The sequence below is a fragment of the Carettochelys insculpta genome, chromosome 6 (assembly GCF_033958435.1).
Source record: "Carettochelys insculpta isolate YL-2023 chromosome 6, ASM3395843v1, whole genome shotgun sequence".
NCBI classification, from domain to species: Eukaryota; Metazoa; Chordata; order Testudines; family Carettochelyidae; genus Carettochelys; species Carettochelys insculpta.
In genome coordinates, this window is record NC_134142.1 from 69,781,083 (window position 1) to 69,804,277 (window position 23,195).

The following is a 23,195-nucleotide window of genomic DNA, read 5'->3' on the forward strand; positions in this document are numbered from 1 at the left end:
CCAGTTAGTTCTTAGAGTGGTTTAATTTAGAGCATGGAATTTCCTTCTCAGGAACCTCTAGTCCCCGGAATAGACCTCAGTCCATGTCATGACTCAGTAACAGCACATCTTCAAGTGGTCACACACACAATTAATTGCTAACACCACTGTCCTTCTGGCTGGAATTCTGATGGAGATAGGTTTGCTACCCCTCGCAATATTTCTGGCATGTTATAAATACTGTACACACAAAATGAATATGGGGACACTGGATGGCTCAGGGAACTGGCCTAGAGGGCTTTTCTCATCTGAATCACTAGTTCAGAGATAGCCTTGTTTGACAGTGACCATTCCTTTCTGATAGCCCATGTAAAATGCATTGGCAATCTGAGTCTACTTCTTGGAGTATCACCACAACTGGCATTAACTGGCCTCTTGGCAATGTCAGCCTAGGACACTGAGCTGCAGTACTTTGTAACTTGGGGACAGAACTGAAGTACCCTGGCAGAAGAGTGTGGGGACACCAGCATTGCTGCTGCCCACAGAGTACCTGCTCTGTGGAAGAACAAAGGAGGTCAGCCTCAAACCCTGTTGTGATGGATGCAACATAAGAACCTGAATAGAGGACTATAGCTGTCAAACTGCAGCCTTGGACCAGCATTACATTCAGTTGTTAGTATGCTGACTTAGTTTAATTTTTCAAAGAAAACAGATTTTAAAACCAAGAGCTTATGAATTCTTATGAACAGGGTTATATAAATTATTGGGATCAATTTTACAAGATGGGCAACGAAAAAGTAGCTAGTACAAATTAAATAATTCAGTCAGGCTAGCTAATGTACAGGAACCTCAGTCCCCACCTATCCCTCCCAGCTTGTCCTCAATACCTCTAAAATACGGTACAAATCTTATTTTTGTGATGCTGTAGAAATGTCTGAATTAGTTATTTCTTATGTCCCCAGCCTGTCCTGCCTTCTCCCTTGGAAGACTGTCCTGTTTGGATAGCTGTGAATGAAGATGGCATTAGCATACTGGATTACAACACTATGGTATTGTGAAACATTTTGATTCAGAAACATAACCATCACACACATTCCCACAATCTAGACGCATTAAATAAAATCCTGGACCTACTAAAATCAGTGGTAAACCTCTATTGACTTGAAATGGGTCCACGATTTGATACACGTAAGTTAGAGATGGAAAACATTTTGGCTGTGGTTATGCTAGCACCCCCCTTTCAAAAGGGGGAGGCTAATAAGCCACTTCGGCAGATGCTAACGAGGCGCTGTCATACATACGCAGCACCTCATTAGCATAATGGTGGCCACATGCGTTTTGAAAGTGCCCCTTTTGAAATGCACATTGCCAGTGTAGACAGCGGACTTTTGACAGGACCCCCAGACTGCGAAAGCCCTTTCTTCCCATTTGGTTTTGGGAAGAAGGGGCTTTCAAAATCTGGGGGGTCCTTTCAAAAAGCCCGCCTCTACACTGGCAGCATGCATTTAGAAAGCGGCACTTTTGAAGCACACATGGCTGCCGTTATGCTAATGAGGTGCTGCATATGCATGCAGCGCCTCGTTAGCATCTGCCGAAGTGTCTCATTAGCCATCCCCCTTTCGAAAGGGGGGTGCTAGTGTAGCCATGGCCTTTCTGTATTTGAACCCTGCACAAAGATACAGGAATGATGCTGCTGAGTCAGAGTGGCAGATTCAATTTGTTAATTACTACCAGGATAGTAAAACATTTGACCTGCTTCTCTCAGAGCTGCTAGGCACTGAGCTTGAAGGGAAACCTAAGAACAGCCTAACAGAATCAAGCTTACATTGAGATACTTAACTTTAATATCTGAGTGGTCAATACAGTCAGACCCCAAAGGGTAATAAATTTGGACTATAAACAGTATGTCTACATTTTATTCAGAGCAGCAGAGCTGCTTACAGCAGTTTTCACTGCTGGGAATCTGATGTTGTTTAGGCAAATGATGAGCACTCTTTGGGGAGACTTTTTTCCTTTTAAAAGAATCTAGTTGCTGATTCAGCTTTCTCTCCGTTGTCCGCAGCACTTAAAGCTATCTTACGCGTACGCATCTGTGCTGACTTTTGGAGGCTGTCGTGATGACTTCATGATTGTAGTCAGTCAGGGGAAGGATAAGAGTTCTGGGAAAAATAGCACTGAAAAACTACTTTTCACAATGGCACCTCCAAAGGTGGGTATAAAACAAGCAGCAAAATGGGTCCTACGGGAGCACAAAAACTATATATTAAAACTAGCTGGGCCTTTAATGCATTGCTGTGCTCAGTTTCTCTGCAGCTGAGTACCAGAAACCAAAGCACATTTTCCTGCTAACTGATATACCTTTAATAATTTTCTTTCTCCAACAGATTGTGGAGGTGACTCTTCTAATTGTCAGCTACATTAATTACTCTGCACTGACACCCCTCCTGTCTCCCTCACCTCCGTCTCTGAGCATCATCTCACCACTGAACACAATGCCAACTAAAAAGCTCTGGGAGACTCAAAACCAGTGTTTCTTTCCTTCTGTGCCTCGTACCACTAAAGGGCCTACACTGCTCTGAGGGCTTGTTCTCAGTGCTTTTGGGCTTCTGTGAATTCTTTTTTTTTGCAAGCCACACAATTTTGAGTTGAGGACTGTCATGATTTTGCTATTTGTTTACCCTACATAATGCAAACTACATTTCTCTCTCCTTAGTGTGGTATGAAGTATGTTTAGAAGTAATAGCTTTCCTTTTCTAAATATTAGATTTGAGGGCCTGTCCATATTTCTTCTCTCTGCTACATGCTATCCTAAACATTGTAGCTAAAGCCACCTTCCTTCCTTGCTGTTCCAATCGCACCACTCCCTCTGAATCCCTTGACTTGCTTTTGCACTCCTCCCATGTAGAGTTGCCAATTTTCATCAGACATATTCTTGCGGGTTTCCATCACACGATGCAAGGTTTAATTAAAGATTTATCCTTAATTCCTGGAGACTCCAGGCCAATCTTGGAAGGTTGGCAACTCTACATGCACCTCATGTTCATGCTGCTTTTTCAAGCATGTCCCTTCCCATTCTGTGCTTGGCGCCTTGTCTCAGGTCACCATTCCCTTTGAACTCTCTTGCGTCCTCAACATATCCATTTCAGTAATCTTCACCATTTGCCTCCTCATAGATAGAGCCTGTCTGACCCACCTCACTTTTGAATTATTAACTCACCTGTCATTCCCCTGAATGAGACTGTCAGCAAGTTGGACACAGGACTTTGCCTTTTGTGTGTTTCAGTCGTAACACACAGTGATGAGAACTGTGGCATGAGCCTTGCGCGAGGATACTTCTTACTGAATACGGCCAGTAGAGTTCCCTCGAATGTTTTTTCCATCCATGGGTGGAATAAATTTTTTATGGGCACCAGCATGTGTGTGGCCATGAACCACCAATACAAACACATGCAGCATGCTGTGGGCACTCTGCTCATCAACTGGGCAGCACCTGAATCTCTCCTGGGCAGCTGCTGCCCAAGCGCTCAGTTTACAGGGAGCACTGATGCTCAGTACGACAAGTTCTATATCTGTGAATCAGAAAAATACCTGCACCAACACAGGACAACTACCAGAGTGTAAAGAATAAGAGTTTTACAATGACTATCATATAGTTTAGGTACAACACTAACCCTGCACTCTGGTGGTGAAGGTCCTCCATGTCCCAACGAATTGTTGGTGGTATTTAAATTCACTATTGACAAGCCTAAAACAAGAGCTAAATGAACCAGTCTTTTTTGTGTGACCTACAATATTTTATACTACTACAAATGAGCTTAACCTCACAATTGTGCTCACGCCTCAAGTGTGACTTGTTGTCAGATTTAAAAGCAGATGCAGCCCACAGCCTGTATGGACCTGTGGTTTCAGAAAGATCTGGAAAGGGTAAAAAATAAAGTTAACTAGATGGAAGAGAAACTCAGCCAACAAGGAGAGAAATGTCCGTCTGCCTTTGAAGAGCACGTTACAGAGAAAAAGGAGAGTAAAGGAGAAGTTAATACTGGTTTAGAAGAAAGGACCGGGCAGAAATGTGGCAACATCTCTGCATTTTGAGGATTTAGCAAAGACTGAATAGGACTTAGCTTTCTAACGAGGTCCTTACGTCTGTGGGACTGAATTACCATGGGGTGCCCTGCTGCTCTGTAAAATGGGCACAAAGCCAGGTCTCCACCATGGAGCTGAGTTGATCATGTGCAGGCCCCTGCCAGACCTGTGCTTTCAAAGACTCTTGGTGTCAGCCACTATATTCTATGTATTTCAGGGTGTGTTTGCTACTGTGCAACATTACTTCACATAGATTTCTATGAATTGGGAAGGGAAGGCAAATGAGTTTTGTATTTTAATGTCTTCCAACAACTGGTATAGTGTTTTTTTGTTTTTGAAAGAACTAGATCATGCTAATTTCATAGGTGTAGTTATTTCCAAGTCCCAGCTTCTACCATACCAGTAAGGTAAGGTGAAGTGGCTAGCCAATATATATTCCTAAATACTTTCCTTCAGGTCATGCTAACTAGTCCTGTTTCACCACTCCCAAAGGGACTCTGTCAAAGTTGGGAGGGACAAAATGTGACTTTTGTTTTAGAGGTTTCACACAGATTTCTTAAATTATTCTTCCAAAGACACATCAATCTACCTACGTAGGTTTTTATACTGCACTCAATTTTCTAGCTTTCTAAAAAAACTTTAAAAATTAAATTATCACCTCTCCTGCACCTACAAACAATTCTATAACTAGTTCACACTGCCTAGCTATCCTGGGCATCCCATAAAAAGAATCCAGACCCCATAAGCAATTCTATAATTACAAATGGGTTCTTCCATTCATAATGAGCAAACTGCCAATAACAAAATAATGCACATAACCTACTGCCCATCAGCAATCCTGCAAACCACCCAGCTCTCTACAAGCAACCTTATGACAACAAGCCCACATATACGAGTGCATTACAAAAAAGAAAACAGGTTTCAGTTTCAAGCGTCCAATAAGCTTAGGCATAAATACCGAAGAGCACAGACCCAAGGAAGTTACCTTGTGTAATTGTAAGCAGTTCCTCGACAGAATCCTTTTAGGGCTCTATGATATACAAAAGCTAGTGGGCTGGTGAAAGTTTGTGCACCAGAACCAGCAGGCTGGAGCTGATAAATCTGAGAAGCTTGATTTGCACATATTGTAATTTACCCAGTTTGAATGTGCGGGGTGGGGTGGGAGGGAGTGTTTTCTATCAGATTGTTGAGATGAGCTTTCTGAGCCAAAGAATAATTTTGACAAAGTTTTGATTTTTTTTAGCCTTTTAAAAGTGGCAGATACAGTCCGAAAAGTGACTACATATCTTGACACTGTGGTCTGTGGTATTTATTCACGCTCTGTAATCCCAGTATAAATGTGCCAATATGAGTCAAATGAGGTTTTCTTCCCCAATTTCCTGCACTGCAATCCAGCTGGCCTTCTGCATTATCACCTGCAGTAAAGGTTCTTCGGTCCAAACTGAGCTGTCACTTGTGTTAATGATGCACAAGGCCCTATGGGAGTGACACCTGTTACAGTAACACTCTGATTCACAGACACACGGGAAGAGCAATGTTGACTAAGAATGGGGCCATTTTTTCTGTCATTTTTTTCAGCCCATAACTGCACTTTAAACGTGACAGCATGGCATGTTGATCCTTTAGTGAGTATTCACCAATACTTGAGCTTTTCAGAGACTATCCTACTTTGGTGAATGCCACCATATCCCTCTTATTTATATCTTTCCTGAATATAAAAAAACTGTGTAGATAGCTTAACTATTTTTTGATTCCTTGGTATAGATTTTATTTTCATCAACACTCTTGGCAATGACTGGACATGTTCTAAAGTGCAAGACGAGACACTGAATAACAAAAGCCTAACTGCTGTGCTGCAGGTAAAAGGCTGTGAGATACTGTGAGATTTTGTTGTTGTTCTTAATAAAACTGCAGTTGTCAGTGACTCCAGCTGTGTTTGCTTCATTATGTCATAATCAGCCTTTCTCCAGCAATTTGATGTCAAATTGTGATTTAACCTTTTAAGAGCTAAAATCAGCCTGGACAGAAGCAGGTATTTTAGAAAGATGACCTTATTTACCTAGGTTTCAACCTTCCCATTCTGATCTACTCTTTTTCTCCAGTGGTACTCCAGCTCTCAGTGCTTGCGGGGCGGGCTGTCACGGAGTGATTTTGGCCTCCAGCTATGCCAAATGAAGTCCACCACTTTTGGCATTAAAAACAATCTTCCAGCACTCTCCAGAATAGGTAGTTTCCCCCCTCACAGGGCTACAAAATACCTTCACTGTCACTGGGCTACAGGTCCTCATCTTCCTGGGCTCAACAGCCTACTTCCCCTACTGGCACAGAACCCTAAACAAGGGACTTTCTCCCACTTTCACTTAGAGTCCCAGCCTGCCCCCACCCCCAACTGAATATCAATGCTCCTCAACATCCTTCTGCACTGTTTTGCCCAGGCTACTTCTGGCAATGCCTCTCCTTAAGTCTTTTTCTATCCTGTCCCTCGACCTCTCTCAAATCTTTTCCCCTGATCTTTTCTACCAGGTGACCTGGATATGTCCCAAGGCCTCCTACCAAGCAGAAACTGTCCCACCTCATACCTTCAGTCCCCTCTCTTACTGAGCCACAGGTGCTTCTTACATAGTCCTGCTAGTCATGTAATTCCCCTAGTGCCAGGGCCACCAAACGATCCCTCCTGGCCTCCCCCTCTTAAAAGGCCAAACTCAAATTGTGCTTGGGGTCAGAGCACCAGTCTTAAAGAGTATAACTTCACCAAGCTCAGTGGAGTGCAACCTGCTTACACCAGGGCAGGATTTAGCTTTTGAAGTTTGCACAGCTCCAGGTGTGACTTCAGTAATTAAGACACAAATTAAACTATGAGTGAAATTAAAATATGAGTGAAACTAAAGCACAGAAAGATTGAGTGACCTCAACAAGGCCTCTCAGAATTAAGTAGTAGAACTCAGAGCTCTTGACTTAATTGTGTTGCCAACTCGCCTGACCAGCTGCCATTTATAGCAAGGGTGTCCATCTTGGGAAGGTTGGCAACACTCAGTGCTAACAGTTAATTCACATGTAATAGGAAGGCATGTATTTCTAAACTGAAAATGGAAAATTTTCAGAGCCAATGCCCTCCGAGCTGCTGGCACATAGCATGCTGACACACTAAGCTTTCACATTATGCTACTACCTGCAATGTGCTCCATTTTTATGTAAATTATGTGTGGGCCTTAGACTCCTAACGATCCACTTGACATGTCCTTCAGATCGTCAAGGTTTGAGCTGCACATTTTATATTACTGTAATGAGTTTCCAAAACCCCCATACCTTTGGGTCATAATAGCTCAGGATATCCAACACACGTTCACACCATGAAATACTCCCTGGGACACGAGTTTATAAAAGTCTATAAAAACTTTATTTACACACACTCTTGACACATTATCAGCAGTAGACTTCCCCGCACATGCAAGGAGTCCCAAATATCTATAGGTGGCCTTCATCTAAATGAAGTAACCAGTAAACCATCCAGAAAACAAAATGCAACAAGTTTGGCACTTTCCTAGGCAAGTTTCCATTCTCTTAACTCTCATCAGACAAGAGAAACAAGAGCTATGCTCTTTGCACGTCTGCTGGGTTTTGACTCATTTATGGAGCATACTTTCTTTTTTAAATCAATGCTTTAAAGAATTCCACAACAAAAATCTAACACAAATATTCACTATATAGGGCATTTGATGTTTGTTCTTTGTGGGTCTACTGAAAATCTGGCCTCAGTTGCAGTGTGTGCTCATCAGAATTTGTTTTAGGATGTATTAAATGAGTATAAATTTGTTGCATGATCTCCCCTTATCCAAGCCCCTCCTTCTCTTAGCAGGGAGGGAAATGCCATCTCTGACTCCAGTCTTGAAAAATTCTCAACTGAGTTGAATTAATATTTTGGGCAGTCAAGTAAATTTATCATTAATTTTACATCATCATCTTGACAACAGCAGATTTTGTGGATGGCCTAAAAAATTATCCATACAAGTGGCCCACTAGCAACATCTTTCCCTGCTGCTGGACCTTGGTCTACATGCACCAACTCGTTAACAGAAAACTGCAGGTCTGTTTCAGTTTGGGGTTCATTTCTATATACAATCTGTCTTAGTTTGCTGTGAGTTTTCTATCTTGACGAATTTTTTTATTTTAAAGTTCTGGTGAAGTCTTCCTCTGCTCCAAGATTTCTTGACAACTTCGGTACACTTCAACCAGACAGTCTAGACGTGGCTTGGAGCTCTAGAGGCCAAGGAAAAAGAGTCAGGCTCTGGGCTGGCTTCTGAACAGTTAGCATTTTAATCATCATCCACAATAACGGAGGAAGTTATAGAAAGGTGGCTCCCACAAAGCAAGCGTCCATTGACAAGTATACACAGGGAACTGCATCTGCAGTAAATTACTGTCCTGAAGAGATGATAGGTCTAGAAAGTGAACTCATCTCCTACCCATGCAACTTGAAGTGATCCATCAGACTCCAGGGAAAGGCTCAGGCAGAGTGGAGGGAATGATTATATGAGCATAGCCTGTGCTGTACCTGGCCTATACCTTCAGTTCTCAAAACTGTCAATTCAGTAACTTTAAGATTTAGGACATTCACTTTTTTCTTCAAGTTAATTTGATGTTACGGCTGAGATTTCAAATACTCAGAGGTTAGAATAATCAGGTTGGTTGTTCACACAATTTGTATCATTTGCACATACAGCATTCTGCCTTACTAAATCTGAGCTTTAATTTAATGTCTCAGCATACATGTGCAATGGTGATAAAACCACAGCTTTGAACTTCTACCAATAATATATCAGTAATATTTTACCAATTTTCAATTCTTTGACTTTCCAGTAATACAATAGTAACATTTCTTCAGAAGCTCTCTACGTGCTTTGCAAACACCAAATAAGCTTCAAAATACCCTTCGAGTAGACACACCTCTCTTTTTTTATTGATGAAGTAACTGCTTCAGTTGAGAGGACCTGCCCAAGTTTACACACTAGAACAAACAACACAGGAGGAGGAGTAATTCTGCTAAATTCAGTGGCTTAATAGAGCCCAGTAAATGAGAACCAGATGCAGGGAAAAGAAGAGAAAAATGTGACTGCACGTTCTAACAAGTGCATGTGTTTAAGTGAAATACACATATATATCAGATGAAGAGATGGGAAATGAATAATGCAACAGGAGATGGAGCAGTCTTCCACTATCAGAGTATTTACAAGAAATCAGAAGGACCTTTCATCCAAGCATCTCAAAATACTTTATGAAGATGGCTAAGTGTATGGCATTCTGTAAATAAATAAAACTGAAGCACACACAGTGAGAGGATTTTTCCCAAATATGCCTCTGAATGCAGAATAAAAACCAGGTGTCCTGATTCTCAGTCTCATAACCTAATCTTTAGCCCACACTTGCTTACGTATAATTTTCCTCCCCTAGTTATCTATTAAATAGGTACGCAATGGGAATCAGCTTTCCTCACACCAGGCCAATGTTCCTGGGTCCTGCCTGGGAGGATCTACCTTTAATAAAGGGGAGTTCAGACTGCACATTCCATAACCTCTACCACTACTGTCCACCGGAGAATAGAAGTGGACTGTAATCACCAACTCATTCCAGAGACATGATCACTAACTGGCAGTCACATGATAATGATTTCCTGTCACTACTGACCATGGGTAAATTAAAACCAACAGAGTATCCCATTCCTAAGCTCTGAAGTGATACAATCCCCAGAGCTTTATGAATTTTGAGCTCACACAATAACACTGAAGCCTAAAGTCCACTTAAAAGCAACCTTTGTAAAGGCTTATGGCAGCTGAAAAAAAACTATAGGTCAGGTCAGTTCAGACATGTTAGTTGGTTCAGTGAGATAGTAAATCGTATTCATTAAATTGCCTTCTCTGAAGTCAGCATAACAGAGAAATATAGACTCTGTACAGCAAAGGCAACAAGGTAAGAGGTTACTACTCCTATTAAAGTGTTTGTGAATGCACCCTAAGCAAGATAGATTGTCTTACGTGAGTATTACTGAGCGGACGCTGAATTTCAAGACTAAAGCAGCTCATTTACTACCTACTTACGGGGGTGGTTAAAAGAGAACCAAATACAAGTATCAGGTATACCCCTGGAAGTAACATTCTTCAGAGCTGAGTGGGTAAGAAAGACCACAACAAAATGTAAGCATATGCCTTTGGCTGTGGCATTGACATCACAGTCTGATGCCAGGATTCTTGGAAGAGCTTTGTGAAATGCATTCATTCCTTTTTCTGATTTTGGATCGGCTGAAGAGGTTTACTTCATTAACATTTATGTGGATCTCTGGCTACCATCAGCAATATATGTGGCTGAATCAATGCTGAATGCAATTTAGTTGTAACCCATAGACAAACTGTGTTTAGTAGTAGTAGTAGGCATCCTTCAGTCTGCATAGACTATGGATCGCGCCCTTTAAAGTTTCAATTGAGGACTTCATTTACAGCGTCTATTGTGACTATAAAGACCCACACGAGAGTGACAGTCCTTGCTGCATCTCTTGCAGATGTAGTGGGTGTCTGGCAAGTCCTTATTGTGCTTTCTGTGCGCTCGCTTCTCCTCTGCTAGCTGTCTGATCTTCATCTCACCCTTCTGAAGGCCCTTGTGTAACCCCTGCCTCCATCTGCTGCGGTCGTCTGCTAGTTCTTCCCAGTTGTCCAGCTCGATGTCTACCTCTCTGAGGTCTCTCTTGCAGACATCTTTGTAGCGCAACTGGGGGCGTCTGGGAGGTCTTTTGCCAGAGGCTAGCTCACCATACAGGATGTCTTTTGGAATCCTTCCATCATTCATCCTGTGGATGTGGCCAAGCCAGCGGAGTCGATGCTGCCTGAGGAGGGTGTGCATGGTTGGGATTCCAGCTTGCTCGAGGACGGCGGTGTTGGTCACTCTGTCCTTCCGTGATATTCCAAGGATGCGCCTGAGGCAGCGCAAGTGGAAGACATTCAGCCTCTTTTCCTGGCGGGCATACAGGGTCCAAGTCTCGCTGCCATAAAGGAGGGTGCTGAGGATGCAGGCTCTGTAGACTTGCATTTTGGTGTGAGTGTACAGCTTGTTGTTATTCCACACTCTCTTGCTGAGTCTGGACAGAGTTGTGGCCGCTTTTCCGATCCTCCTATTTAGCTCAGTGTCCAACGACAGGGTGTCAGTGATGGTGGACCCGAGGTAAAAAAACTCGTGGACGACCTCTAATGTATAGTTGTCAATGCTGATTGGTGGGGATTCAGCAACATCCTGACCGAGTACGTTCGTCTTCTTTAGGCTGATGGTAAGCCCAAAGTCCTTGCATGCTTTGGAGAACCGATCCAGCAGTTTTTGAAGCTGGTCTTCTGTGTGAGACACTACAGCAGCATCGTCTGCGAACAGCATGTCTCTGAGGAGGACTTCTCGCACCTTAGACTTAGCTTTCAGCCTTGCAAGGTTAAACAGTTTCCCATCAGATCTTGTGTGCAGCAAGATGCCCTCTGTTGAAGATCCAAAGGCATGCTTCAGGAGGAGCGTGAAGAAGATCCCAAACAATGTCGGAGCAAGCATGCATCCTTGTTTGACGCCGCTCCTGATTCTGAAAGCATCCGATAATGCGCCGTCATATTGGATGGTTCCTCTCATGTCTTCGTGGAATGACTGGATCATCTTGAGTAACCGTGGAGGACAGCCTATCTTGTGGAGCAGTTTGAACAGACCATCCCTGCTGACCAAGTCAAAAGCCTTGGTCAAGTCGATGAAGGCTATGTAGAGTGGCTTTCTCTGCTCCCTGCACTTCTCCTACAGCTGCCTTAGAGAGAAGACCATGTCAACGCTAGACCTCTCTGCGCGGAATCCGCACTGCGATTCGGGGTACACCCTCTCAGCAATCTTCTGGAGTCTGCCACGGATGAAGCGAGCAAACAGTTTACCAGTGACACTTAGGAGGGAAATTCCACGGTAGTTGTTGCAGTCGCTTCTGTCTCCTTTGTTCTTATACAACGTTACAATGTTAGCGTCGCGCATATCCTGTGGAACCTCACCCTCTTTCCAGCACAGGCACAGTAGCTCATGTAGGGGTTCCAGGAGTGCGTCCGTGGCACATTTGATTACCTCTGGTGGTACACCATCCTGACCAGGGGCCTTTCCTGCTGCAATGCTGTCGATGGCTCTCTTCAGTTCATGCACAGTCGGTTCTTGATCCAGTTCGTCCATTACTGGTAGGAGCTCGACGGCATCGAGGGCTGTGTCAACCACAACATTCTCGCATGAGTACAGCTCGGAGTAGTGCTCAACCCAGCGCTCCATCTGTTTGGCTTTGTCAGCGATGACTTCACCAGATTTGGATTTCAGAGGTGCCATCTTGTCCTGGGTGGGTATTAATGCCTTCTTCATACCCTCGTACATTCCTCTGAGATTACCAAAGTCGGCACAGGTCTGGATGCTGCTGCATAGCTGGAGCCAGTGGTTGTTGGCACAGCGCCGGGCTGTCTGCTGTACTGTTCTTCTGGCCTCTCTAAGTGCTTGCTGGGTACTCTGGCTCGGTGAGCATTTGTACTCCAGGAGTGCAGCGCGCTTCTTTTCAATGACTGGAATCATCTCATCAGAGTTAGCTTCGAACCAGTAGATCGTGTTTCTAGCTCTTCTTCCAAACACCGACAAGGCCGTGTTGTAAACTGTATCCCTCAGATGTTGCCATTTGGATGTCGCATCGGCACCCCCAGGGCCACTGTGCAGATTTTCCTGGAGGGTCTCTCTGGACTTTTCAGCTTTCTCCAAGTTTGCCGTCTTTCTGGCGTCAATGCGGGGCCTTCCAGCAGGTTTAGAGCAGTACAGCTTCTTGGGTCTCAGCTTGAGCTTGAGCTTGGAGCAAACTAGCGAGTGATCTGTGTCACAGTCAGCACTATGATAGCTGCGTGTCAGAAGGACGTTTTTGAGGTTATTACGCCTAGTGATGACCACATCTAGTTGATGCCAGTGCTTCGAGCATGGGTGTCTCCACGACACTCTGTGCTGTGGCTTCGTTCAGAAGAATGTGTTTGTGGTGCACAGTTCAAGGAGACGCTGTCCATTGTCATTCATTTTTCCCACACCGAAGTGTCCTAAGCAGGAAGGCCATGAGGCCCAATCAGCTCCAACTCTTGCAGTGAAGTCACCCAAGATGTATAGTTGTTCACGAGCAGGTATTTGCGCTACAGCAGCACTAAGCACTTCGTAGAACTTGTCTTTTATTTCTGGTGTGGCATACAGGGTTGGAGCATAAGCGCTGATCAGGTGGACAGGACCGGCGCAAGTTTGAAGCGTGATCTGAAGAAGTCTTTCTGATCCGCCCATGACTAAATCCACAATTTGTAGAAGGGTGTTTCTGACAGCAAAGCCAACACCATGCTCTCTGGGTTCTTCTTGGGCTTTACCCTGCCAGAAAAAGGTGTAGTCCTCTTCCTTTAGAGATCCCAAATCTGCGAGTTGCATCTCTTGCAGTGCAGCGATATCAACTCTGAGCCTCTTCAGTTCCTCGTTGATGACAGCGGTCTTGCGGGTGTCACTGATGGCCTGAAGATCTTCAGTCAAGCCGGTCAGCATGGTCCGCACATTCTAGCAAGCAAGCTTAAATTGTTGATGTTTCTCATTTCTTGTTGATTTTCTTATTGGTTTGCCTGGTGCCCAAATTTCAGTCACTTGTCAGGTTCAGGAACCTTAAGCCTCACACACCCAGCGAGGCAGGTGAACTGTGGCGGGACAGTACCCTATTGGCTGGGGGCTGCCCAGCTTGAGGCGGGCGGTGACTGTCCAGTGAGATGCGAGGATCTCTCCCACTGTCGAAGGCAACCCCTGGCGCTCGTTCTCTACTCCAATCGAGCAAGAGCTTATAACCGGAATCTGTTGCCTCCCGTGCTGACGCAATGCTGTTCAGCGATGCCGGAGTACCTCTCCGGGTGCGAGCCTGGGCATTTATTATGGAGACTCTGGGCTGCCCAGACACCAGTGTCCCCCTCTCGGCTTTACTGATATAGTCCAAAGGAGAGGATAACCTCCACGTCTGGTACCAGCTCAGCTGCAGGAGTTGCCGGGACAGTGCCAGAAGTTGACACCGAACCGCCTTCTACTACTACTACTACTACTAAACTGTGTTTAGTAGTGATTCAGAAACCACAGCTAAAACCCGACACTCAGCTGCAGGTAATCTGCACAGGTAGAGACAGCTTTAGAGCAGGTATGGGCAATAATTTTTAATCGGTGGCCACTCCAAGAATTTGGTAAGTGGTCAAGGACCACACTCTTCTGCGATATTAATGGAGGTGAGGAGTCTGGGGTGGAGGTTGAGTCCAGAAGGGAGCTTGGGATAAGTGACTGGTGTGAACGATCTGAAAGCAAGTTTGGGTAAAGGAGGGGGTTGTGCCCTGGAGCAGGGGACTGGGGTCGGGGAGAGGCTGCAGGGATTTGGAGTGTGAATTTTGCTGAGGCAGGTGCAGCATGCAAAGCCTCTCCCCTCCTCCCTTGGGACTGGCAGTATTTAGAGAACTGTTCTGAACCCAGAGCACGGGCAGGGAGCCTGATGGAGGCTCTTGCAGGCTGCATGCAGTGGCTTGGCAGGCCACATCCAGCCTGCAGGCCATGTTTTGCCTGCCCTGCTTCAGAGCCCTTATGTTATACACAATATAAAAACATGTATTGCTATCTGAGCCGTCCCTTGGGTATGGTGAATCGGAGCAACCACTTCGGTCCTCTAGCTTTGTGGGGGGCCTGCACTTCAATGTACATGTGTCTTGAGGGACTCAGGGCCCAGCCAGAGAATGAGACTACAAACAGACACCAGATAAGCTGAGCAATACAAAACTCAGCAATCTTGATTCCTGAGATGACTAGTGAGCTTCTTCTGGGTTCAGATTTGCCTACATTCCTAGTCCTACACTAAGCCAAAAGTGTTTTCCCCGGACTAACTTCTATGCCCCTGTGGCACATCCTATAAAGTGTTGTAGGAATCAAGCTACCAGACTTTGAAGCGCATCTCAGAGAAAGCAGCTTCAGTGGACTGAGTGTGAGATTCTAGAAAGAAAAATTTGGCAAATCCCAGTAATACCAACAACAATCTGGATCTGTCCACAGTCCATTTGCCTCTCACCTGAAAGAGGGGCACCACCTCAGATACCCTGTGAGGTTCTCGAGGGTCCTGGAGAAGGATGCACAGATAATAGATAACTTTTTGCTAAAAAACAAAAGCAAAAAACAACAAAGCATGACAATGTTATATTATACTTTAAATTATCAGTCAGAGGGGTCTTGTTCCTAACAAAAGTGGCCAGAGGGATGGGGTAAGGCAGCCTGAGATGACTCAGCACCAACAGCTGTGATTTAAACCCAGGTCAATTTTTGTTTTAAAAAGCTGTGGTTTCCTCTCACCTCCCAGTTGTGTGTTACCTAGAGATACCAGGAATGCCCTGTCTTTCCTGGTTTTGCTGGAGGACCTCTTAAGTTGCAATATATGTAATACCAGAGCCTTCTTTCCCTTTTAACCGAAAGGCTAATGGTGCCGCATTTTTAACAAAGACATAATTTTTTTTCAAAATGTTCATTAGTCACCATAATTCTATGTGTATTAAAAAGTACTTTGAACAGTTAGGCTAAAAATTCCTTTCACTCTTACCCTTTTGACTCATGATATCATTTCACTAATTCTCCAGTTATCACAGGATTTCTTTCCTATAAAATTATATCATGATTGAACAGAATTATGCAGAATCAAGAAAAAAATTGTCCTGCTTTGCACTAATTACTGCCAGTGACCTCCTGTCAGTAGAGACATTTTGTTGTTTAGCGCAGCACACAGTCTTTCAGACTAAACTATCTGAATATAATTAATGCAAGAAACAAAAACCCAACAAATTTTAAAGACTTGCAAGCCTTCTTTATCCATCAAAGTGAAGCAGGAGGAGTGCTCAGTTCAGTTGCTTCTTTTGCAGATCATATTTAAGAGCTGCATGGCAGTGCTAAGAACTTCAAGGGGGTTTTTCTGTTATTTACTCCCAAGAAGCCAGGTATTTCCTTTCTCTACCAATCAATTGCAAACGTGTGCGCTCTCAAATGCTTTTCAGAGGACAAAGGAGTTCTCCTTCAAGTGTTTCCTGTGGTGCTCTGTGTAGATGTCAGCGCATCCCAGTGCTGCGGCTCAGAAAGCTTTGCAGAGCAGTGTCCCCTGTCCCTGTGTGTGTGCAAGAGCCAGCCAGTGACGTCACCGCACTGAGGAGAGAGCGTGTGGCATGGCTCTCCTCAGTTCCTTTTCTACCGGCCTTGGCTGTGGATGGCTGCAGAGCAGCTCTTTCCTGACTAGAAAAACCAAATATTTGTGCTTAGCCTTCCTCCTTTCCCTCATATTATTAATAGTTATTTATTTTTAAATCACTTTTACCTCAGGGAAAAGTGCTGCCACAGATGTGTCCCCATTGCGAGGCTATGCTGGCAAGGGCACAGAAGGAATGTGAAGCACGTTTCAAAGTGCTACTTTGGCAAAAGTCCCTCTCATTCACTGGCATGCCAAACAACATGCAGGTGCAGCAAAAACCCTCAGACCAGGCAGCTACATCACCCTGCAGAGGCTCCCAAGCTGTGAAAGCTTCACCAGCTCGCTCTCTAGCCAAGTTGCCGGTTTCACATTCTCTGGTGCCACCCGTGTTGGGTACCATACAGGGACACAGGTCCTCCGCAGTAAGGAGATCTGAGGGAGAGACCAAGCAACCCACACCAACGGCAGCCTCTGAGGCATCTGCTCCTGAGAAGCAATATATACCTCCCCCAGCAGTGCCTGCGACCTTGGCTGCTGCTCTGGATAACGTGTTAGACATAGGAAGGCACAATGAAAAACACGACATACCCACAAATCCCTCAGCTATGCTCAACAATGTTTGTGTCCTCACTGAACTCTCTGGGGCACGAGCATGCTAGCACCTCACATACTGCCCCTCGCTCACCTTCACCTTCCCCTCAATCTGAAGGCAGAAGCAGACATAGAGGCAGATACTCACTAGCTTGTTCACCTCCATCCTGACATTCATATAGGGACCATCCCTGTCAGCCTTCCCCTTTCTGGATACACCACCCATGGCCATACCCCATTCAACAGTTTCCACTGCACCGGAGTCCATGGGATATCTAGCATAGCCATCGACATCACTCATCCCACTCATGCTGCTCTAGGCATGCTACCCCTCAGCATGAGCACACACCTGGGCGCCCTCCTACAATGTCAGCACATACCTCACTGGCTAATCCATCATCTGCTGTTTCACAGACAATTTCTAATGCTACGGAGGGGTTACCTCATTCAGACTCTGCGGCTTCTTCCAATGGTCACAGGTCTATATGAGATGAGGTGGTTTTCCAGATTTCCCCCTCTCTTCCAACTGATGACCTAAGCATTTCCAGGAGCTCTTTAAAAGGGTTGGCCAATCCCAGGATATCATCCCGCAGGAGATGCAAGATAAACAGTATAGGCTGCTCATGATTCTGTAACCACCTGCACCCTCAAAAATACCCCTACCTATTAATGAACCTCCAAGGTCCTCTGGAAAATCTGGCTTCTATCTTCCTCACCAATCACAGGGCACAAAGAAAGTATTTTGTTCCATCTAAGAGCATTAATTTTCTTTTTTCACATCCACAACCCAATTTCTTGGTTGTGGATTCAGTAAACCACAAATCCAAGAACCCTCAGTTTAAGTCTCTTCCCACTGATAGAGAACATAAGCATTTAGATTCCTTTGGCCATAAGCTATACTCTTCAGTCACGCTGCAGGACAGAATTGCAAACTATACTGCCTTTTTAGCCAACTATGACTATACAAACTATAGCAAGTTACAAGACGTGATGCAAGACTTGCCGGACACTAAACACCCTATCCTGCAGCCTATAATTAAGGAGGGCTTCTCAATTGCTAAAACTTCCCTTCAGGCAGCAATGGAAATGGCTGACACAGCTGCTAGCATCACGGCCACTGCAATAATTATGGAGCATAAGCTTTCATGGGCATAGACCTGCTTTGTCATGCATCTGACAAAGTGGGACTTTGCCCATGAAAGCTTATGCTCCAAAATATCTGTTAGTCTATAAAGTACCACAGGACTTGTTGTTTTTGAAGATACAGACTAACTAGGCTACCCCTCTGATACTTGTGAGAGTTACGTGCTGGATGGCATGGCTCTTATCTTCACGCATTCCACATGAAATTCACTCAAAGATGGAAGATCTCCCCTTTGATCGAAAGCAGCTGTTTTCCAGCACCACTGATGAGATGTTACATTCCATGAAAGACCCCAGGGCAACAATGCACATGCTGGGAATGTACTCCCCTTCTTGGAAGGGGCACCATTAAACTTCCTTCCATAGATCTACAGAGCATAACTATTCCTACTACAGAAAACTGTACAGGCAACACGATAATATCCCTAAAAATAGATCTAATGGGGAGGACACATCAGGGCTAATCATCTACAGCCCCCCGCTTCCCCAAAACGTCAAATTTGATGGCTTAGTCGAGGATCCGAGTGACAACCCTTTAAGTCTAGTGCACTCTGGTCCCACTTTCCAACATCAACTGAGGCCCTTTTACCATCAGTGGACCCAAATTACATCTGACAAATGAATCTTAGATATTATCGGAGAAGGTTACACAATTCCTTTTATAAATCTCCCCCTTACCCATCCCCCTACCCTGTCCCTCATCAGGGACCCATCTCACAAGCCCCTCCTACAAACAGAAGTACAGAAACTCCTTACTTCAGGTAGAAAAGGAACAGAAGAGAGCTACGCCACGCACTCTCTCCTCAGTGTGGTGATGTCACTGTCTGGCTCCTGCGCACATGTGGCGGGTGGGGTGGGGACGGACGACAGCTCTGCAAAGCTTTCCAATCCGCAGCGTTGGGATGCACTGACACGTCAGAGAACCACTGTTACCGCGTGAAAGTGAGAAACTTCTCCTTCCTGCAGCCATGCCACCCTGAGCTGAGATCTTTTCAAATCTTACAAGCCAAGCACAGTGGGACATGGTCTACATTGGAAGGGAAATTTTCCAGGGAAATAGACGCACCTGCACCACATATTTCATCCCAAAACACTAGACTGACCATGCGCCTCAGTCTTTAAGGCCCTATTTGCAGCACAATCAGAAATTAATGCCAATAATTTGAGAGGCTAGAAGTTACTTTCCCATAACAGCCTAAACAAAGTCAGAAAACCACAGAAATAATGAGATGTATCGTGGTCTGTCTTCTGATTTATAACCATTTGGTGTGCCTGACATCAGGAACAACACTCACAAGAACAGCACGGGAGGCAAAGATAACAATTGCTGACCTAAATTTGCTCTAAAATAATACACCACTACCAACTGATTACATCAGGGATAAATCTGGCTGTTTGAGTGTCCTCTTTCCAGCAGGTTTCAGAGTGGGAAAAAAATGGTACAATGGGGAGAGAAGTCAGGAAAAAAGAACACAACACTGGTGAAGCTAAGGTCACCACACCAGTCCAAGAGGCTTAAGCCTTTGACAACCAAATCTGGCCATTCCATTGCCCAGTTAAAGCAAGTGTCCCTAACCACAAGCACATGGGAAAACATCAGATGCAGTATTGGTTATTCAGTACAAGAAGAAATGCTATATGAGGTGATTACCATATAGATGGCCTCATTGATGACAACATCCTTCACTTGGCTCATTTCAATGAAGGCTGTACTCTCCTTGCCTGAAGCATAGCATGATGTCATCTGGATGCCAAGGGAACCAATGACTAACAGGGACTCCTGGTCAATTTTCACAAAGTGCAGGTACACGATCAAGCCGATCAAGGTGATAAATATAGCAGCAGAGAGCACCATGCTGTTCTGTAATGAAAATCAAGCAGGCACATAGGTGTCAATCCTGCTTGTAATGCTAAAGGTCAGATATTTATGCCTGTTCTTTTAAACCTGTCAACAGTCTTTGAAATCTTTGCCCACCAAGTCTTGTTGACACATGCCCAGGATTATGTAGACAATATTGCTAGTGGAGTTCTCTTTCTTTCCTCTCGGAAATGTCTGAGAGAGTTCTCAGTGATCACTTGTCTTACCCCAAGACATGTCTTCTGCGGGTTTTCAGACACTCATCGCTCCAATTCAGTGTATATGATCTGGCTCCCAAGAATACACTATACACCACTCCACATAAAAAGATATGCTTTCTGCCGTGGAGGAGCTTATAAACTAGCGGAGGCTTCTTGGCAGATGAGATCAGAATGTGGTTGTCATGCAATCCTGACTCATTTTAATCAAGTGAAGATAACAGAGCATCTTTGCTTTCCCAGAGCCTGAATGAGCCCAAGATTTGGGATGTGAACTGGCAGAGATCAGCTCAAGCAGCATTGCCATAATACTTTAGAGTAAACTAACCCTCAAAACAAAAAAGCAGTCAAGTAGCAAGTCAAGAATTAGATTAAGCCAGGTATGCCAAAGAGCCCCTATAATGTCCCAGAAAATCTGCATCCCGGTTCAAACCATGTGTTAATGTGTCGAATTTGAATATGAAAGAGTTCAGCAGCCTCTCTTTCCAAAGCAGACTGAAAATTCTTCTTCAATAAGACACAAACTCTTAAGTCATTAACAGAATGCCCCACGCCATTAAAAGGTAGACTAACTGGTTCGTGGATCAGGAATGTTTTGATGTCTGTTTTGTGCCCATTAACTCTTTGTCCGAGAGAGTCTGAAGTCTGTCCAATATACAAAGCATGTGAGCATTGTTGGCACATGATGGCATATAAGATATTAGTTGAGGAACATGAGAATGTGCCCATGATTCTGTGAATAACCTGGTTAGGTCCAGTGATGGTATCGCCAGAATAGATATGTGGACAAAGCTAGCAGCGGGCTTGGTTGCATTATAGGGGCTCTTTGGCATACTTGGCTTAATCTAATTCTTGACTCCCCGCTCTCTGATATGCTCACCTTGATAATGTTTTTCTGATTTGTCAACTTTGATTACTGTTTTTGGTTCTCTATGCCTTAAATATTGAGTCTGTTCTGGTATGGCTATGGTCTGAAGAAGTGGATCTGTCCCACGAAAGCTCACCTAATAAATTATTTTGTTAGTCTTTAAAGTGCTACTTGACTGCTTTTTTGTTTAGATAGTATATAGACTAGCATGCCTCTCTCTCTGTCACTAAGCTAACCCTAAAGATCTCTTAACAGCAACATCAGTCACTCTTCTTGAACAGTGATTTGCTAGAAATGGCACCAGCTTTCTAAGTTCACACTAAGTTTACTTTGCCTTGTACCACCATATCAACTGAAGTTAGATGGAGTGAGTGTTCATGTTCACAAGTCCCTACATTTCTACATTTGGGGGCTAGACGGACTGTCAGATCAGAGACCTTAATCATGTCCCTAATTAATTCAACAGAACCAAGTACGTTGCCCTTGAGCAAACATATTTAACGGGATCATAAAGTTAAAGGGCAGAAGATGCTATTAGAGTACACAGTCTGATCTCCTGTATAATATCACACGCCACTGAGATTTCCTGCCTTCTCCTGTACTGAACCTAATAACTTCAGTTTGCCTAAAGTGCAGCTTTCAGAAAGGCACCCCAAAGTCTTGATTTGAAAACAGCAAGATATGGAGAACCCACCACTTCCCTGGTCATTTCTTCCATCAATTACTCACCCCCCCCCGTTAAATGTGTTTTATGTCTGCCTCTGACTTTCAGCCAGGGCCTCCTTCCTGTTGTCCCTTTCCTGGCTAAGCAGACGGGGGAGGAGGTGCTGACTGCTGCCCGGGTGGGGGCGTGGGGGCAGAGGCGTTGTGGGGCAGCCGGCTGGGACAAGGACAAGAAAGGTCCCTGCTGGGCCACAAGCGGGTTTCTAGGTTTCCGCGCAGGCTGGAGGGGGGGGCTGCAGCTTGGGCGCGGCGGATAACCGAGCGGGAGGCAGGGCCCGGGGCCCCACGAGGGCTCCCCTGGCTGCCGGGGGATTTCGGGCAGAGCGACCCCCGGACGGCCGAGGCAGAGGCGGCTTCGGGGCCCGCGGCGGGCAGGGCGGGGGCTGTGGCGGCAGAGCCCCGCGGTACCTGGCTGAGCAAGAACAGTCCATAAGCCGCCAGCCAGACGGAGCAGGTAGCGGCGCTCAGCGAGCGCAGCTGCAGCCGGGGGCAGCGCACCGAGAACTCCCGGCAGGAGGCGCTGTGCTGGCGGCGCTGCAGCGTGATGCGATCCCCCGACACGGCCCGGTACGCCACCTCCTCCTCCATATTGCCCCGCCGGCCTCCCGGGAGCACGGAGCAGCCTTCCCGCTGCGCAGAGCGGCCTCGACAGCTCGCCGCTCTAGCCGCCTGCTGGCGTCAGCTCTATGGTGCAGCGCTCTCACCTCCGGCGGCGCCGCCTGCGTGCCCCTCCACGCGCCTTGGGTCGTGCCTCGCCCGCGCGCCGCTGCACTGCGGGGGGGAGGGGAAGCGTCGTTGTGAGCCCTGCTTGAGGGGCAGCGGCCCGAGTGAGGGGCTGTGCTGCCCTGCGCCGCATGAAGCGTCCCGTGCCCGTGATCACAGCCCAGCGCTGCTGGCCCGAGCCCCCGGCTCTGGCGCCTTAAACAGCCGCGCTTAGGGCCGAGTGAAGCCCGTTGCGCCCAGCGCTGCGGAGGGAAGGGTCGGCGGCCGTTAGCTGTAAATCGGAGCTCCCTTGAACCCCATTTGGCAGGTGCTGAGCGCAGCCGAGGCAGAGGTAGGCCAAGGGAGGCCGCTGGGGTGCCGCGCGCAGGGGTGTGGCTGCCCCAGCTCCCCAGATGTGTTGGAAGTGGCAAAGGGCAGCAGAAGTGGTTAGCGCTCGTGGATGGCTTCCCACTGAGGGGAGAGTAATAGAATCGGGACCGCTCCGCTTGGAAGAGAGATGAGGAAGTGGGGTGGGGTTACGATATGAGAACTCCATAAAGTCATGAGTGATGCCCAGAAAGCAAATAAGGAGGCGTTATTGATACATAACACAAGAGCTGGGGCGGGGGGGGGGTGTCACAAAACGAAAGTAATAGGGAGCAGGTTTAAAACAAAGGATATTATTTTTCCCAAAACCCCCAGGCAACCTATAGAACTCCTTGCCAGAGGACGTTGTGAAGCCCA

The 23,195-nt window shown here is 45.7% G+C and overlaps 2 protein-coding genes across 2 annotated transcripts in view; one reads left to right on the plus strand and one right to left on the minus strand.

Moving 5' to 3' along the window:
• PLEKHH1 (pleckstrin homology, MyTH4 and FERM domain containing H1) overlaps positions 1-5,207 on the plus strand; it is an 84,953-nt gene extending 79,746 nt beyond the window's left edge. The window contains exons 26-28 of the mRNA XM_074997210.1: positions 942-1,028; positions 2,042-2,188; positions 2,364-5,207. Coding sequence (XP_074853311.1) covers positions 942-1,028; positions 2,042-2,188; positions 2,364-2,558 — 429 coding nt within the window. The 3' untranslated portion in view covers positions 2,559-5,207. The remainder of the gene's footprint in view (positions 1-941; positions 1,029-2,041; positions 2,189-2,363) is intronic.
• Positions 5,208-7,446: 2,239 nt separating this feature from the next.
• Positions 7,447-22,393, minus strand: PIGH (phosphatidylinositol glycan anchor biosynthesis class H). The gene is made up of 4 exons (XM_074997209.1): positions 22,158-22,393; positions 19,734-19,943; positions 15,191-15,274; positions 7,447-8,319 (listed from the first exon to the last, which is right to left on the minus strand). Exons 1-4 carry the CDS (start codon positions 22,335-22,337, stop codon positions 8,230-8,232), a joined length of 564 nt encoding a protein of 187 aa, XP_074853310.1. The 5' UTR covers positions 22,338-22,393; the 3' UTR covers positions 7,447-8,229.
• Between the last annotated feature and the right edge of the window lie 802 nt (positions 22,394-23,195).

What these genes read in the sequence shown, in the direction of transcription:
- PIGH (XM_074997209.1), bottom strand. Translation starts at nt 22,337, where the DNA reads ATGGAGGAGGAGGTGGCGTACCGGGCCGTGTCGGGGGATCGCATCACG. An exon ending in GACTGTTCTTGCTCAGCCAG is followed by an intron (nt 19,944 to 22,157) that starts GTACCGCGGGGC and finishes TTTTCATTACAG; the next exon opens with AACAGCATGGTGCTCTCTGC. An exon ending in AGGTGGTGCCCCTCTTTCAG is followed by an intron (nt 8,320 to 15,190) that starts GTGAGAGGCAAA and finishes CTTGGCCTCTAG; the next exon opens with AGCTCCAAGCCACGTCTAGA.